The 19,080-nt window shown below is 39.9% G+C and overlaps 2 protein-coding genes across 4 annotated transcripts in view; both read left to right on the forward strand.

Annotated features, from left to right (window-relative positions):
- The window catches only part of lin52 (lin-52 DREAM MuvB core complex component), a 10,606-nt gene extending 10,297 nt beyond the window's left edge, over window positions 1–309 (forward strand). The window contains exon 6 of the mRNA XM_032499497.1: window positions 1–309. This exon is cut by the window's left edge and continues 74 nt beyond it. The gene's annotated coding sequence lies outside the window, so the exon portion shown is untranslated.
- A 186-nt stretch (window positions 310–495) lies between these two features.
- vsx2 (visual system homeobox 2) lies at window positions 496–18,529 on the forward strand. 3 transcript variants are annotated; one of them, XM_032499495.1, is made up of 6 exons: window positions 496–731; window positions 12,522–13,129; window positions 13,477–13,561; window positions 14,095–14,218; window positions 16,955–17,135; window positions 17,514–18,529. In XM_032499495.1, the coding sequence occupies exons 2-6, from the start codon at window positions 12,706–12,708 to the stop codon at window positions 17,891–17,893; spliced, it is 1,194 nt and encodes a 397-aa protein (XP_032355386.1). In that variant the 5' UTR covers window positions 496–731; window positions 12,522–12,705; the 3' UTR covers window positions 17,894–18,529. The 3 variants fall into 3 exon arrangements, with proteins under 3 accessions (XP_032355386.1, XP_032355387.1, XP_032355385.1); XM_032499496.1 differs by lacking the exon at window positions 496–731 and having other exon boundaries at window positions 12,390–13,129; window positions 17,577–18,529; XM_032499494.1 differs by lacking the exon at window positions 496–731 and having other exon boundaries at window positions 12,391–13,129.
- The last annotated feature ends 551 nt before the right edge of the window (window positions 18,530–19,080 follow it).

Here is a 19,080-nt window from a genome sequence, read left to right on the forward strand (position 1 = left end):
AACAGGAAATTTGAGGACTGCAAGGTGAATCTGATCTATGTGTTTACCAATATGGTCTGAACATGCAACAGCAAAGACTTTCCACTCAAACTGTAAATCGGAGCAGAAATGCGCTCTCAGTGCACCTGTTGGCCTCCTAGATACTGTAGATGCCTTTACAAGAGGTATTACCTCTCGCAGAATTTCTCTATCGCTTGTAGACTTGCCTTGATAAAATGTTCCCTATTTATTCTTATTTCTATTTTAAACATGATTTAATTTTTTTTGCAATTTGTGAAGTTGTATAATAAAGTTTTAAAATGAAAAGATGATTGCCTTTTATGTAAAGTCCCCTTGAATCATTACGTGTGTAGCCAAAGCTAACTTTCGTGTTTTTTAGAGACTGTTCAACTTTTAATTAGGGCAGTAACTTCATGCCTCTTCCACTCGACAAAGTGCAGCACCTCTCCGGCTGTGGGCATGTAAGGAGCCCCGACGTGAGAGTGCTTTCTCGGCTACTAGGGCGTGTTTTCCATTTAATGAGCATTGGAAGCAGGGTCCCTACACAAAACCTTGCATAAAAATAATATAGCTCATTGTCATCACCTTTAATGAGAGATGACATAATTACTAGAACCATTTCTTTTCTAATTAGCACACTTCTGCGTTGTTGGAGCTAGCGGCCGGGCAAAAAGAGAATCAGACAGGCATGCTGAATGGGAAACAAAAAGAAGTCCATCCGCCATAATTAGGTAAGACAATGCCTCGGACTGTTCCCGGCTGGAGATGTTGCTGGGGCTCTGGTCGCCCACTCCCAACAAGTTACACTTCTCCTCGGGCCGCTAATAAGCCCCTAATCGTCTTTCCGATTCACACGGACAGGCCGCCATTGCTTCAGTGGCTTCACCCCCTGCCTCTCACGCGTATCCTGGTTCACCCCTTCCTTAAAAAAAGAAAAGATTATTCACAGTTCTGCAGGTTTAAGAGAGTGGTCTCTTCTGCGGCTGGAGTGTCATGGGACAGGGAGAGAGGACTTTGTGGAACCTTGGACGCTTTCTTGTGTGAGGTCCCAAGAAGTGACCACTTTGTGGAAGCTAATGGGGATCCAAAAACAGAATAAAACATGGCCTGGTATCAGGGTGGGGGCCAGAAATCACGTTTAATTTGAGGTGTGTTCAAATACTGTAATTAGTTTGTAGTTCTACTACAAATCTTTTTTACATGGGCTATGTAAAAGCACCATAGGTAATCCAAATACAAGCACTAGCCTTTTACCCCAAATCGTATCAATAACATATAACTGCCAAATTGTCCTGTAAAACAATGTTGTGGTTATACAATGTATGGATACATTTTTATATTAATGAACATAAGCCTACTGAAAGTGTCATACCATAGTAAGCCATTAATAAATTGGTATCTTCTTCCAGCCACCTACCCTCTAGAAAAGACATGTAGAGCATGTGGGCCAAAAGCTGTTTGGGAACAACTTTTATATACTAAACTGTGCAAAAATAACATTATTGACTTTTCAACATTCCAAACTGCAGACTCTATGGCTTATTAAAGAGTGAACCAGCCGTCAATATTTATTAATGCATTCATAAATGCCTTGTAAACATTTATAACTGCATTATTGCCAAAGATAAACAACGTCGCACCTGGCAAACCAAATGGTGTTTGGGTTGTAAAACCATTAAAACTTACCAGGGTTGGAGGACGTATCCTTATGTAAGCAATACAACACTAAAAATATTCCACTCAGCCAACACTGTAACAATTTCTGTAATTCTACAGCTAAATTTTACAGTAACTTCTTGTTTTGCATTTTACAATGTTTAGCTGTAATTGCAATGATTATGGGTGAAAACACTATTACAGTAGTTGACAGCTTTTTTCCATAAGAAATTACAGGCATATTTGCGCTTGACTGTAAATGATGCAGTACAGGTACAGTTATTTACTGTTGATGCGTTGCACGAGGCAGTTGCTTTACACAAGACCATTTGATGGCGGATTGCTGAGGAGCCACATTGCCACTCCACTCAACCACAATACGTAAGTAGGCCTATACTATTATGAATAGCCTACATAATAAAAATTGTGGTTTAACTTGTAAGTGTTGTTGAAAAAACTAAGTTGACCGTGTTTCAGTCTAGTGCAGGCCCTACAATAATGTTTTATAGCTAGCTACATTAGCTGGAGACTTTTCATAAGGAATTTTGAACAGCAATCCCAGGCGAAGCGTTTAATGCTAAGGTTAAGGAAAGTATAGTGGGTGTAATGTTAGCGTTAACGGTTAACCCTTTTTATATTTATTTAACTAACTAAGGCGTAGTATCGTAGTAGTCTGTGTTTTGATACCTTTCAGTCGGGTTTCCGACCACACCACAGCACTGAAACGGCTCTTGTCAAAGTCTTTAATGACATCCACCTTAACACAGATAATGGCAAAATTCAATCTTAGTATTACTTGATCTCAGTGTGCATTTGACACGGTCGACCATGACATACTACTAGACCGATTGGAAACTGCGTTGGCCTTTCTGGCTCAGTACTAAACTGGTTTGAAACTACCTAAAGAATAGGGAACTGTGTCTATAGGAATTATGCATCTGAGCGTACAATATGACGTGCGGAGTTCCGCAAGGCTCCATTCTGGGGCCTCTTCTGTTTAACATCTACATGCTTCCACTGGCTCAGATTATGGAGAAAAACAAAATAAGTTACCATAGTTATGCGGACGACACACCAATTTACATAACCTTACGCAGGGGACTATAGTCCAATACAAAAACTGACTAAGTGCATCGAACAAATTAACGGCTGGATGTGCCAGAACTTTCTGAAATTAAATGAAGGAAAACTGAGGTGGTTGTTTGGAGCAGAGAGGAACGATTAAAGTCTGCGCTCAGCTTAAAACAACAATGTTAAAAAAAAAAAGACAAAGCCAGAAATCTTGGTGTAGTCAGGACTCAGACCTGAACTTTAACAGCCCACATTAAGACAATTACAAAGTCAGCCTACTATCACCTTAAGAATATATCAAGGGTTAAAGGACTTATGTGTCAACAGGATTGGAAAAACTTGTCCATGCTTTATCTCAGTAGACTTGACTACTGTAACGGGGTCTTTACAGGTCTCCCTAAAAAATCAATCAGACGCTGCAGCTGATTCAGAACGCTGCTGCTCGAGTCCTCCTAAGACCAAGAGATGGATCACATCACTCCAGTTCTGAAGTCTTTACAATGGCTTCCGTGTCTAAAGAATTGATTTCAAAGTACTCTTGCTGTTTAAATCACTTAACGGTTTAGGTCAAAATATATTGCTGATCTGATCTACACTATGAACCACCCAGACCTCTCAGGTCATCTGGGACAGGTCTGCTTTCTGTCCCCAGAGTCGAACTAAAACAGGGTGAAGAGCTTTCAGTTTCTATGCTCCTCATATCTGGAATAAACTCCCAGAAACCTGTAGATCCGGCTAATCTCAGTTCTTTTAAATCAAGGCTGAGAGACTTTCTATTGTGCTGCCTTCTTTAAAGAGACTAATCATTTTTTAAATTTCTATGCTGCACTGTAAATTTATTCTTGTGTTTATGTTTCTCTTGTTTTAACGTCTATTCATGTGTTTTACCGGTTTTTAATGCTTGTGATTTTTAACTGTTTTTACTTGTGTTTATCTGTTTAACTGATTTTGTGTAAAGCACTTTGAATTGCCTTGTTGCTGAAAGTGCTATACAAATAAAGCTGCCTTGCCTTGCCTTGCCTTGTAACGTCAATGTTAACGTCAGCAGGCATGCCGCAGAAGTAGCTAACGCTAACGGACGGTCAGGGGCCCCGGAGTCGGGTCGTTGGTAAGTAACGTTAGCCTAACGTCACAGTGTTTTATTTAGCTTATTTGACTGTCTGACTGTACATTTCTCACCCTTATAGCTTACACTAGCAAACTGAAGTAACGTTAGTGGAAAAAAAACTAGTAGCTTAACCGTATGCATTAGCCACATCGCCTCAGATCAGGCTGCAGACGGCCCATTAACGTTGATACAAAATTGCCTATTGAAGCGAAAGCCCATCTTAATATATTGTTCGATTTAACAGGTATGTATAAATTATAATACCGTTTGACTTTGCACGACCCCTGAAATAGACTTTTAATTTCGGTTGATATTTAACTTTAACAACCTTTCTATGAACTAAGTTAGAGTCCGACATTAGGATGGCCCCGTTCAAAACATTCATCATTATTGTTAGATAGCTGTGTGAAAAAAGGTCGGCTATTTTCTAAGGGGACCTTGACCTCTTAACTAAAGAAATTCGAATGAAAAAGGGTGTGAGGCACCCATGAGTCTCCCTTAAAGCTGCAGTAGGGAGTCTGAGAAAACGTGGACTTAGCCAAAAAATTTGAACAAGCACACCTACAGGTCCCTCCCTTGCTCTCTGTGCTCTACAGCCCCCCCCCCCTCCACGCTCCTCCCCAAGCGGAGCTTGCCGTGAACGCGCCGGCTAGTAAGCAGGGCCACGATGCTTTCCACATCCTATGGACAGTAGAGGGGATTTTTGAGGAGGGTATAGCATGTAAAAAAATTGCTTATAAAATATTTGTATTAAAAGTGTTGTAAATTTTTTCAATAAAGGGTTTAAATTATTTTTATGTAATCGCTCACACTTGTGTGAACAAAAGTAGCACGTTACACAATACATTACTGAATTACCTTGGATCAATTTAAAACAGTAAACTCAGTAGGAATGATGAATCAGTGAGGAAGCTCAATAAGCCAAGGAATAACAACATATTAGAAATATATCTTAGGTTTATTTTGCATATGGGTAAAATAAATCAGCTTTTTTTGCAAAGTACTACTGCACAAGGAAATCCTGCATTTTGATTGGACTGAAAGACGATTCCTTCACGTGCCTCTGAGTCTGGGCCATGTCTGAATGTTGAAGGAGCACAAAGAATGTGTGTCAGACATTGATTTACAAATACATCTCAGGGGGAGAAAACGTGTATGTAAAAAAATAATCAAAAGTAGAAGTCTGCCTTGCCAAACGTTGACAGGGACAGCGACAATAAAGTAGTTTAACCATAGCTACAGTTATTGTGATCAACAAAAACACCTTTTGGCTCTATAAATGTAGGCATCGAAACCATATACTTATACTGAGGGTGAAGGAGTTAGCAAGTAAAGTTAATCTTCACCTGCTACAACAGTCCTGCCGTGCTACAAGCTAACTGTAAGATTTAGCAACAGCTACAGAGTTAAATGAGATTGCGCATCACCAGTGTACTGTAACCATCAATATCTTAGTTGTGTACGCTTGTTCTTTAAAAATTAAACAAATCAAGAGGGATACTTACATGTCGAGCAGAAATGTGGCTAACGAGCTCAGAATCCGTGTTGATCCTTCAGTAGGGTAGCTCCCTCCACCTCTGAAAAGCCGCTCGATGTTGACCCTCGTTTTATTTCGGGCTGGTTTAATTCTGTCTTTTTATTTCGCTTTTCATCATCGGTCTTCTTCTTTTTCCCGTCTTTGTTTTCTGAGCAGGTGTCACTCGAGAAATTGGCAGTTTTCCTGAAAATTGTTTCTCCGCGTTAGCACAGCTGCAGTGCACTAGCAATCTTGAGCTGTTACGCGCTGTGCGGGGGAGGGGTATGAGCAGCGCGTACACGAGTGATTGACACTGCTAAGACAGTCCTCTGATCTGATTGGCGTTTCTGACCGGGCGGTGTTTTCTGCAAGTGGCAGCAGGAGACAGAGAGGAGACACAGGAGCTTGATTTTTTCACAGATTATCTGTCTCTATTTACTGTCAGGACATAGTGACAGTTTTACAATATGTAAAAATACTTTTTACAAAAGTTACTACTGAAGCTTAACAGACATGGCCACTTTTGGATAATCCCAGATGCAGTTATTTCATGCAGCCACGTTATTTTCACCTGGAATAAATGTTGTATTTAAATATTTCAGCAGAGTGGGGTCCCCAAACAGCCTTGGGGGTGCATGAATTAGTCTAACTAGAAAACTGAGACTGTTGTGGACTCTTAAATGTGTGATGAATTCTTAAATTGTCAAACGTTTTTGGCAACAATGAAATAATTTCTTTTCTACAGTGTATTCAAGTCTTGGTGGCTAATGTGGTATTTTGGTGTAACTTGACACTTTTTATCAATTCTTGAGTGGTCAATAATGGCTAAATTAACAATCAAATCTGTGTAAGAAATTATATAAACCCAAACATAGTAACAATTATTATTTAGAGAAAAACGGCCATGGCAATATATGATGGCCATGGGGGTGTATAAGGGTATACACTTCATAGGCAACACACTGTTTATTACAGATGTTATGTTATATTCCAACAAACGCGTGTTTTTCAACTTTTGTATTGTTTAGCCTAGCACAGGGAGGAGAAAACATGAACAGAGCGCCATCGCTGCACAGTGATCAACATACATGGCTGAAGAATTTTCAGGTAAAAACATAATGCGAATATGCCTGAATGTGTAATGTTCTGGCATTTCTAAATGTGACAGTTTGGGTGTTGGTAGTGAAGCATAGTCTCAGGGTTTCTTATTAATAATGGCACATATGGTTAGTTAATTAAAGTGTGTGTGTTCTGTTTGGTGTTTCTTTGTTTTTTATGTTTAGGTGAATTTCTCACAGAAAACCGTTTGGATGCTGAGCATTGGGGGTCCGGTGGATGGGCCTCACATCCTAACTTCGTGGCTGGGATGGCAGCTTTGTTTTCGAGCTACTACATCTTTAATCTGGTGTTACGGAGCAAGCATCTTGCACACTAAAATCATTCAAAGGTAACTATGTGCTTGTAGAATTAGTAGTAGAATGCAGTTGATCATTATTTGTAGAGTTAGTTATTGAGTAACAGAGATTTTTTTGCTTTAAGTGTACTTACAGTAAATCCCTTAATTAAATGATTTTGAGTTTATAAAAAGGGTAGTTAGCAGTTTTACCTAAATGCTTTAAATCATTGCAGAACCAATTTTTATATAATTACATTCATTCTGAGAGCTGTTAAACTGTTTGTTGTTTTTCAAACATGACAATAAAGAACCTATTGATTATACATTTTGAAAAGTAGTTCTGCATTGACTTAAACTGGGGAATTTAGGCGAATAAACTATAAACTTGTTTTTTTATCTGTTGCATTCACAAGAAATCCTAGATGAAAGTTCATTTACAGTTACGCATACTTTTCTAGCCCACCTACCCCCGACCTTCCACTATGGTAAAGCAAACATACAAAAAAGGATCTTTATGCATACACACCCGCATGAAATACACATATACCACCCCACATACAGATTTGCACAGCCGGATGTATTTTGCATCTTGTAGAGCAGTTAAGGCACTTTTCATGAAGTTTATTGCATGGATTTTGTGATTTCAGATGCTTCTCGTACTGAACCCTTCAAGTGGAACCAAGACAACAAAAGTGGTGAGCCAAAAACGTGGAAACATACAGGAGAAGAGGGAACTGCATGAACCCTTGCGTCTCCTCTCTACTCAACGGAAGGTAGGAGAAGGTAGACGTCAACAAATGACAAAAGTAACACAGATGGTCCTCGAAATGCTCTCCAAGAATCAGTTCACTAATTAAACATGGAGCACACCGAACAGAATTGAGTCACCGACCTCGCCGGACTGTCCAGACGATTATGGGTTGGTTCATCATGGTCATTATGAGCTCTAAGAAAAATAGAAGTTACCTTCTGAAAACAACAGTATTGTTACCCTGTGTGCATTTTAATAATAAATGTCATGATGTTGCATCTCTGACTCTGGTTTTATTTACAGTTGAAGAGAATCTAATGCAATGGTTTTTGAATAAAAGCAAGCTTGGTCTTATTTAAAACACTTTCAATAGGCATCAGCAAAGCTGCGAATGTAAAAACTAAATTAACGTATATTTTTTTTACAACAACGTATTGTATTGAAATATTTACATCTTTTGTGGATACTTGAGTTGCCAGCAAAAAGCTGTAAATATTTCACAATACAATATGTTGTTGTAAAAAACAATTTACAACAACTATGTATTGGAAGTATTTACAGCTATTACCTGGCAACTCGAGTTGCCAGGTAATAGCTGTAATTGAATAGAATACAAGATAATGTTGTAAACTAAATTACAATAAAATATTGTTTTCCTTTAAAAAAAACAAACATTGCTGTAATTTATGTCAACAAAAACCTGTAAAAGAAATACTGTCTTATACTGTAATTTTTTACAGTTATTAACAGTAACTAACAGTAATTTTACAAGATTTTGCTGGCAACTTTTTTGCCAGGTGTTTACTGTAAAATCTACAGTCAAATTCGTTACAGTGAACAAGTAAAAGTCCATTGAAAATGTTACTCAAGTGGATTATTATCAAAATTAACATAAAGTAAACATACTTGTTCTGCAGGAAAATGGCCCATATAGCCTATTATGGGCTGGGATTGTTTGTGACTATGCATGTGTAAGTTGCATTTTACTCTTGTCATTGGTCCAAGTAGAGCTGATTTTAACAAATTGAAATACTGTTAGGTAGTTAAACCCATAACAATGTTTCATTTGTTTAGCCATGTGAATTATTAATTTGTAAAGTAACTTTCAAATAAATATAGTGCAATAAAAACTACAATTTTACCTCTGAATTGTAGTGGAGTATAAAGTATTAAACAATACTCAAAAACGAAAATAGATCAGGCCTACCTAGCCTACAATGCTTGGATAAATTAGTTATGTTCTGTCACTGAAACTTATGTAAACCCTTTATAAGAAAGTTATAGTAAATTGTTTCCCGTTTTTGTGACTGTTAAGCAGGCCTACTGAAGGTGACCCGGCTGTCATGTGGACTGGTTGCATGTGGACACTTGTTGATGCTGACTTGATAAATATTCAGTCTGCTGAGCGTTGACGTGGTAAGCGACCTGACATCCTCAATATGGTGCACGCACTGGTGGCTGCCTGTCACCCGCATCCTCCCTCCAGCCATACAGTCTTTTCAAGTAACGGGTCAGTCCCAGCAGAGCTGGTCATCCATATGGAGAGAGAGAGAGAGAGAGAGAAATCTGAGCTCCATCCATCCATCCTTCCACTGTGCGTTGCCTTGACCTCACATAGCCTCTGTGCCCCGGCAAACGTCAATCCAATGTGCCCCGAGTCCTTAAATTAGCTGTCAATTAGTGCAAATTAATCAACTCCACGCCTAATTAAGCAATGCCGACGGGCAGCTTCCAAACATGCCATTGTAGTGGAGCCATGAGAAAGCTGCGGGGCTTGCAAACTCTTTCTGAACTGGGGAGGGGGAAGTGGGGGCATCGCATCACATCACGCCCTGCAAGTGCTTTGGGAAAGCAGAGGCTCTGGCTGTGCTTTAGTTTTCTCCCTGACTCGGCTCTACATGTGTGCTGTCATCAAGTTGTCCTGCACCCTGTTTCGACACTGGAGATCCAGCTTGATTTAGCACTACAGAGACCGAATCACATCAGCGTCTTGCATAAGAGGTTTCTATCCTTATTTCTAGGGGGAAAACATTTGCTCATAATCTGTATGCGTGTAAGCATAGAGTTTTCCACCACTTTAATCAAACCAATAAAAAAGGAGCCATTGAATGCACCAGTGCTGCATAGGTAGAAGTTCATATATGGGATATGACTTGTTGAGAAATTATTCTTTATGTGCATATCTGCTGTGGATCAGTTAATGCATTTAGTTGTATTTCCAGTGCTGCTGTGACCTTCCTGCAAAGAAAAAGTTGTCCGCTTATTCATTATTACAAATGCATTTCATGCTTTAGCAGTCACATCAGCAGGATATGATATTCATTATAGTGGGCGTTTTTGCTTGCAGCTGCTTATCAGTGTTTGACCTGCTGCAGAGGTACACCTGTTTGAAGGTTACAGGCTGGATGCGTTTATCACTGCTTATTCATATCTGGACTGTTAACATCATTTCTAAAGGGTTGAGAACACTTTGTTCCTAATTTTGCATTATATACCTAAAAATGTGACACGCTGAAACAGGAGGAATCAAGGAAGCAGAGAAAGGAGGTAGTTGGGGGGGGGGGGGGGGGGGGGGGGGGGGGGGGGGCACATAAACAAAAAATGTCCAACAGCTGTTTTCTTTTTAATCTGTAGCCGTCAGATCCTGCTGGTCTTTGATGGGCAACCCAATCTACACGAATGACTGAACTAAATCTTCCCTGAATCTAGAGCCTTATTAGGCAGCCTCTCTTCTGCATGTAAATCAGAATCCAGCCATTTTCATAGGAGATAGATTATGAAAAGCCATACAGAGGAGAAGAACAAACAAAAAGCCTGTATAGAATGCAGCAGAAGTGATGATGGAGTGAAAGGGGGCAGTAACTTGCCTATAATTGACGGGTCATCCTCACTCAAACCATTCCATGGTAATAAATGACTTGATCCCAACAGGCTGATTTGTTATTAGCATATCCTAATAACATTGATTTCTTCATTACTAGATTTTCCACTAAATAGGCCCCAATTAGTTTCATCTGACCAGACATTAATTGCAGCAGCAATATTTTTCTCCTTAATCAGCAGATCAGTTCACACTGTTTGATATATAATAACACTTTGCTGGGCGGATTTGTTGAGGCTCTGCCTAAAGTCACAATTCCTGTAGTTTTAGGTTGCATTAGTCATGTTGTGCCTTGTGTAGATCCATGCAACCATAGGCAATTTTAGACCCTTTTTAGGGGGGCTCAAGAGAGTTTGTGAACTTGTCTGTTAGTGGCAGAGGACAAACAAATAGCCTACAGCTTGAAACAGGTTTAATGACCTGTGTGCTATGCACCTCTAACCCAGTCAAGGAAAGGGTTAACAGAAACGTAGTTTTGGCCAATCGGAGGTGGTTGTGCCAGACTCCCGCCTTTGGCTGAGTCTCTATCTGATCTGTCAGAGGGAGAGCAGGAGTGCGGTTGTGAAGTTTAACGTTGGTAGTCCCCAGAGAAGAAGTTAGTAATTTCATGGTGCAGATTAGAACCCAAATTGAAACATAAACATAAAAAATTGCTGAACATTTTGTCAAATTGGTCATTATTACTGTGACTTATAACGTATCAGGTTATGGCATATGGCCCAGTTCCTCAGCATTGTCATGATTTGCTCCGTAATTGACATGATAAGCATGTGTCTTTATTTATTCTTAAGCTTGATATATATATATATTCCATTATTTTGCATTATTACTTTGATGATGCCCATGCAAGCCATGTGTGCAAAATAAATCTATTTAGAAGCCACAATGTCCTAATTTTTAGTTCTAATTGATTTGCAAAATAAGTCATGCCAATGTAATGTAACACTTAAATTATACCATAATAGGAAAACAACATTTATCCATGTCATTCCATGAGTTTTAATTTTGGCACGAATATGTAAAATTAACTTTATAAAGTCAGATCTCTCTTTTAACCCTGAACACTCTTTTTACCTGATTGACACTGAAACACCAAGAATAAAGCATGTGGTTGGTCTGTGTCTTTAATATTGTTAGAATAAATAGGGTTATTAAATAACCACATGACCCACAATAACAATATGATTCTCTTTTTCTGCAATTAAGTCACAAAACAAGATGAAGAGACTGGCGTTAACAAAAAATGCAAATTAACAAAAAATCTACTAATAGCCTCAATACTATAAAAAAAACAGCATATTTTATCAATTTCCTGACACCACATGTCTGCCATAATTTCCTTAAAGATATGTTTTAGGCCTACATGACTGTCCTACTAGCCGTAATAACCATTATTCAGTATAATGTTCCGATGAGTTGTAATAAAAATAAAAAATAGTATGCATAAGATAATAATGAATAAGAGGTCAGGTAATTATTTAATAGCCTTACACTAGTGACCCATATTCTGTATAATTCTCCCTCTCCTCCGGGGAAATGTTCCTGTGATTTAATCTGCTCTGTAGTCTGGGCTGCTGCTGTGGGATTAGCGCAGCGCAAGACCGTGCAGCGCCCATGGGTCCATATCGTCCAGCTGTCGTTTTTGAGATGGCCTTTGATTTGCGTGGTACGATTTTCCCATAGCATCTGGAGATCAATTATCCATTCGTGTGAGCCAGTGGTTGAGAAGAGAGATCATAGCTGGCTCTGTGCGTGTGTTTGTGTGTAAACCATTCAGCGAAAGGCAATACTGATTTCTTTTAGGAGATTGAGGTAATTTTGCAGCATTTCAAAGGTTTAGAGTTGGGAAATAGACGATTTAATTAGGCCTGACTTCCTAGCGAAAAATAGCATGAGCAATGGTAGGCTGTATCTGCAGTGAGTCTATCCTGATGTAGCCCATAGTGTTATTTTGTCATGTCTCTGTAATTCTAGAGGTGTCTATCTTTCTCTGCATTTCGCCCCTTTTTCTGCTTTGGAGACAATTATTTCGTCCCCTCCTTTCTTTCTGCAGTCTAAATTCCCTCCTCGTTTATCCATATAGTCCTGAGGAAAATGCAGATATGAATTCGAGAGGGCGGATAATGCATCCGTGATCCACAGGAATCCTGAATCCTTGCAGCTGATTGGCTGCTGGGTCCTGCCTCTTGTTGGGATGGACCTGTTGGATAAAAGGACCATTTTCTAAAGGACTCTTATGTGTGATACAGAGGATCATGCACAGGGGACCGTCCTGTAAGACGGTGTAATAACAAAGAGGCCTTTTCAAGTAGCAACCGAAGACGACATGACGGGGAAACAAGGCGCTGTGCTGACGGAAAGTTTGAATATATCGGAGAAAACCTCTCTGGGTGCAAATGGAGGGAGTAACAGCCACCAGCCGAAGAGCAGCGCGACCCATCCGCCGCCCAGGTGCACCGGTTTTGGCATCCAGGAGATACTGGGGCTGAATAAGGAGCCGTCCGCGGCCCCGAGGAGCCAGCTGAACTCGCTGCCGCCCGGGGCGCACCTGATCACCGCCAGGTCCTTTCTGGGACCCGCTGGCGTGGGCATGGGTGTCGGGATGGGATTAATCAGCCCCGGTGGAATTCCGGCGTTTTACAGACAACCGGCGTTTTTGGAGACTGTGCTGTCGGACGCAAAAGATGTTCACCTGCAGCCCCACAGCAGGTCCGCAGGGCCGCTGGACACCAGCCAGTCTGCCAGCTCAGGTGATCGAAAACCACTTCATAACCAGGCCTATTCACACCAAATACTGATCCCACTGCTACACAGTGCTTGCAAAAGTCTAACCTGGGCTACTGTGCATGTAGCACTTTTTTTTTAACGTTGTATAATTATGACAGGCCTGATATTATTATTATTTATTATTATTATTATTATTATTAGGATATCATTCGAATATAAGTATTATGTCTGTTTTTTAAATTAAATAATAAAATAAAGGCTAATGTCTTAATACAAATATCCGTGTTGTGTCAGTGTGACCAGTTTGCATTTATTCCAAAACGCCCTTCATGTTATTAACTTTAATGCTTTCTTCTGTTTTTAAATCCAGAATCAGATGATTTATCTTCAAATGAACGAAAACTCTCAAAGTCATCAGTAAATCAGAGCAAGAAACGCAAGAAAAGGCGCCACCGGTTAGTTGATTTCTGGTTAATAATATGGCTCATATTGTTATTGTTGAGAAATGATAAATTCGTAGAAATTCGCACGACGTCCCGTCCCGTCCCACAGTAAAATAAAGTAACGAGTAATCATTGACCAAATCAATGTGCAATGCTAATTGTTTTTTTTTTCCAGTTGTTATTATAGCCTTATTAAAACAGATAATGAACCAGTCAAACTGATAATATTTTAAACAAATTGGCCCCAGATTTTTATTTTCTGTCATCGCTAACATCCACATAGCATGTAAAGCTTGTCCTGTTTGATATGCTTCATTTATTTTTTTACATCCATAATATACGTTTATTGGAATTGGCTGTTATTTATAGAAATGTGCTCAATGTTGTTTTACCTTTTGCGTTTTTATTTCCGCCTTTATTCAAATCCGATTGGTTTACCCTTTAGTTTAATATCCGCAGGACACAATATGTCCAAAAATGTCCAAAATGTCTACATATTTAAAATGCCCAAACCCCCCCCCCTTCAACCCCCTCCGTTTCCACAGAACCATATTCACCTCATACCAGTTGGAGGAGCTGGAAAAGGCCTTCAATGAAGCGCACTACCCGGATGTTTATGCCCGAGAGATGTTGGCCATGAAAACCGAGCTCCCTGAAGACAGGATACAGGTAACACCACGCTGTGTTACTGTACATGGTAGAATAGTATTCATTCGGCATTATTCAATCGAAAGTCTTGTGAAAGTCGATGTTTGAACGTGGACCATCCTGCCAATTTATTTTCCTTTTTTACATTGACGTTTTTTGTGTGTTTTACCAGTTTGAGTCCATTTTCATTATGTCAATCATATTATTAGCCTGGATACAACCTTTAGTCTCATGGTTCCCTTTAACTTAGGAATGAAGCTAGAGGCTAGGCTATTTCAAATCTGAAAGTCTTAATTCGTCAAGGTTTCAACAAAACACTATTTCAGCTATTTTTGAGCTTAAGTGCTACATTTGAAAAAAAAAAAAAAAAAACACATGCTGGCCGTTTTAATTTATTTTTTGGCTAAATAGTAGGCTAACATAAAAATACTCAAAAATAGGTCCGTAAAATGATTATTTTTAAAGAAATAGAAGCAATTTGATCTTTGAGATGCTCTCTGCAAAAAAAAAAAAAAAAATAGGCCTGTGCAAAGAATGCCTGGCTAATCCAAGCCAAGTAAAGGCACTCATGTGATAATTAAAGCATCTTACAGGCCCATTGCTGATTTCTTCGTAGGCTATTTAAAATCTTCGATAGAATGATATTTCTTCAGACTGACACTGCACATTGCAGAGCACGCATCATAGACCATTCTCGTAATAGTAGCCTAACAGTGTCTTCAAAACAGAATTTATTCTTTTCTAATTGATGTGTGTAACGATTCTAAGGCAAATATTGTTGTCTTATGAATATTCACCTGTGATCGTTCCCTTTCCCATCAGTGCTAAATCGCCTCCTGTAATATTGGAGTAGCCCACAGGCCGCAGCTGCCTCCCAAGCTGCTCTCATGTTTTAGGGGAGACGGGCTATGTGAGCCCCCGAAAACTGATCAGCGATGCCCCATCCTGTCTGAACAGAGACCGCTCTCCTCCAGGACTTCTCGCCAGGATAGATAATCTCTCATCAGGCGCAGTTGGATGTGAAACAATTTGTTCTTGGAGAAGGAGCCACTAACGACCTAATCAAGCCATCAAGGCGGAAGAAGATTGCAGTGTGACCTGGACCATCCATCTGCCGGGGCGCCTTTTAATCTCATTCTCATTACGGGTTGCAACAGTAGACTACAGCGGCCAATAAATAAAAAAATAAAAAAAAGGAAATAAATAAATGAGCCCAGCTCCTGCTCCTACCCTAAATAAAATTAACACCCAATTTGCTCATTGAGTGTAATTAGTTAAATCAGTCGAGCTCAGGAGGCAGGCTGCAGAGGCTGGAGAGACGCAGGGAGTTCAAATGAAATAACTACATTGAATTTATTAGCACGGGTCAATAGCGCTGCTCCCCCGAGTCCCGGTTGTTTAATTTCCCGTGATATTTGCCCGCCTGCCCGCCATCGATTGGGCCTGAAATTAACTTATTTTTCAATCAGCCTCGGCGTGCCCCTGGGTCACTGCTCCTCGCAGCTTCCACACTGGCTTCTTTTGAGGGGCAAAGAAGCAATTTCTCATAAACAGTATCTTGTATGAAATAAGGGTTATCATCAGAATTACCAGGAGAAAAAAAAAAAGCATGAAAACGGTTTGATCGTTTTCAATTTCATATCTATCCCCTCGCTAAGCCGAGTGTTTAACAATCCTGTGTTGTGCTATCAGTTTGGCCTCTCTCTGAGCTAACAGATAGCCTGCAGAGCTTTAAGCAGTTGTTGGCTGTGGCCAAGTGAAGTGTCATGATGTGTCAAACCATCTATGATGCGGCAACAGGTAGCTGGAGATCAGCTCTGACAGGAGGCACAGATCCTTCACACCTGTAGCCAGCAGGTTGTGGGAAATCAATGGATTCAATCCAAACGGTGCACTTGTTATCTTAAGTTACTTTAAATCACATAGGTGCTTTTTAAAATAACTGCTTTTTCATACACAAGCAATAAATAGTTGAGTACCACATTAAATTGGCTTTAGTGATGGTTAAATAATTTACCAAAGCTTTACAGGTCATTTAAAAGCCATTTATAACAGCTTTTGGGTTGCCAGGTTGTGAAAAATCTCATTTGATGATCTTTTCTAAGAATGCAGCAATAAATGTTCATAATGCATTAATACATACTGGAGTTTACACTTTCTAATAGGCCATCATGTCTGCAGTTATGAAATGTATTAAGTCATCAATAAAGAAAATGGGCTGTAGAGTAAAATGATCAAATTCCAAATAGAAACAGCAGCCACGTGGATTTCACAACCTACAAACTTATAACTGATGAATAAAGCATTGGTAAATTGTTTATTAATCATTGCAGGCAAAACCTCTTTAGGGTGCCTTAGTAAAAAGTGGTACCAGTTGCATCTTGAACATGATATAAGATGGATGGTAGATAGAAAGATAGATAGATAGATAGATAGATAGATAGATAGATAGATAGATAGATAGATAGTTGGATTGTTTGCAATCCTTAAACTAATAAACCCACTAATCTCATGTTGTTCCATTTTAGCAATTTCCAAACTAATATATCATACTAAAAAATGCAGATTAAAAAAACAAACGTAAAAAGTGCACCTCTTAAGAGTGTAAATGTGTTTGTAGTCAAAGTAACCTGTTATCCTCTGATCCAACACATATCTTCCTCACTGGCAAAAACTGGACTTATTTGTCTTATTTGGAGATGAAGGTGAAGATGCTGGTAGTGACTAATAACTGGGTGTTTTGTCTTCCTGTCACAGGTATGGTTTCAGAACCGCAGAGCCAAGTGGAGAAAGAGGGAGAAATGCTGGGGCCGGAGCACTGTGATGGCTGAGTATGGGCTGTATGGAGCCATGGTGAGGCATTCCATCCCCCTGCCAGAGTCCATCCTCAAGTCCGCCAAGGATGGCATCATGGAGTCCTGCGCCCCCTGGCTGCTCGGTGAGGCTGATGTCTTATGTGTCCCTCAAAAATTCAGCATCATTGCCTCATTGTGTCAACACTTAATGGTTGTTTTATAGGTGTGGAGAGTGTATTTACCACATAATTCAATATTAACAGTACAGCACTTTCTATTTGAAAGTCATTAATGCGTTATCATAACAACATTGGTGTGGCGGACTGACAGTGTGAAGGATCTGATGGTAGAGGCTCTGTTTAGCTAAGCCTGACCCTAAAGCAAAGAAATGTCCTAAATATAGAGAACATGGTGTAGACTTTGCATTACAAAAAAAATTCTCATCCTCTACGCTGGTCACGTATCATCATTCATTCCAACATTATATTCTAAACCGGAACTATTTTGTTTGCTATTTTCAGTCCAAGATGGCTTACCAATCAACAGACGCTATTCTAAATCTGAATACCCGCAACTCTTTGCAGGGATGCACAAAAAGTCCACGGAGGCAGCGGTCCCCCCAGCAACAGGACAGTGCGATGCGCCCCAGAAGCCGAGCTCTCAGAGGGTGGAAGAAGCTGAAGCAGAGGAGCAGAGGTCAGAGGGCAAGTCCACCATTTCTAAAGAGGAACTGCGAGAGAACAGCATTGCTGCACTCAGGGCCAAGGCACAGGAGCACAGTGCCAAAGTGCTGGGGACGGTTTCTCATGACAGACTGCTGGAGGACAAACTGGAGAGACAGGCGGCCAAGGAGAAAGCCGGTGATCCTCTGAGTCCAGCAGAGGAGGAGAAAACTCCGTAGAGTCTATCACGTTCCTGTGGACTGCTATTCTCATGAGTGACTGCAGTGGGCTGGCTGTACTTACCCAACATGACTCACTGGCCTGCAGGTTTCCATCCCACAGTGACTTCTCTTAAACTGGCCTGTATCTGGACTTCTTTAAGAAGAAAACTCATCTGACCATCACCGGTGCGCTGCTGCACAGAAGATGCAAAATGCACTTTTTCTGATTTACTTCCAAACCCACAGTTGCTGTTGCTGCGTGTACATAGTAAGGAAGATTTGACCGAGAGTAAAGTGTTAATATTGGTGTAAATACCCCACAGTTATATATAGAGCTAGATGACTCAAATTGTATCCAATATAACAGTTCGGTCAAGTACATTTAATTCTTTGCATTCATTTTTATGTTGCTTGTACGGTTACTAAATGGTGACATTTCAAATAAGAACATCCCACCAACATTAAGTAGTTCTTGTCCTATATCGCGCTGTACTTGATATATTAATCTCTCTCACTAAAGGCACACTTTGACATATGTTTTCTTGTTGTCTTAAAAAACGTTTGTTGTTGTTTTCATTTCAAAATATGTATAACTCAAAATACAAAGCATAAAATAGAACTTGCCTTTTATTAAATGTGGCTTTTTGGTGTCTATTTATTCTGCATTCATTTCAAACAAATGTCAGCTGTGAAGGCATTACTGAAACTCTTAAATGGCACAAAGTGGCCCTCGTTGTTGGAGTAGCAGTAGTCGTAGTGACTTGTTGTCACTTGATGCTCTGCTGGCTGGGCTCATTAGGACACAGTCGACGGCTTCATGCTCGGGTTAGCCCCTATAATCTGTCGCAGTTGAGAGCCTTCAATTTGAGATTAAACCAGGGGGCCAGTGCTTTTGGGAGAGGAAAGAGAGTGAAAGCACCAAGTAGGACCTTAAATCACTTTAATAGATGCTATTATCAGCCTGCTCTCAAGCTGTTTTATCCTCTTATCTAAATACTTAACAAAAGTCTAACAGCATTATTTCTCGGAAATCTTTATTTCCCCCATAAACCTTTTGATTCAGGTCACTTGAACTCATCTTTACAACACATCTATGTGTCTGCATTAGCCATAATCCATATCCCTTTTTACACTTCATTCTCAGTTAGCCAATTGGGCTTCCTAATGAGTTGAACAATTGAGTTCTACTCCAATTTAACAGAGTA

Source organism: Etheostoma spectabile, chromosome 20 (genome assembly GCF_008692095.1).
Source record: "Etheostoma spectabile isolate EspeVRDwgs_2016 chromosome 20, UIUC_Espe_1.0, whole genome shotgun sequence".
In the NCBI taxonomy this organism is placed as follows: Eukaryota; Metazoa; Chordata; class Actinopteri; order Perciformes; family Percidae; genus Etheostoma; species Etheostoma spectabile.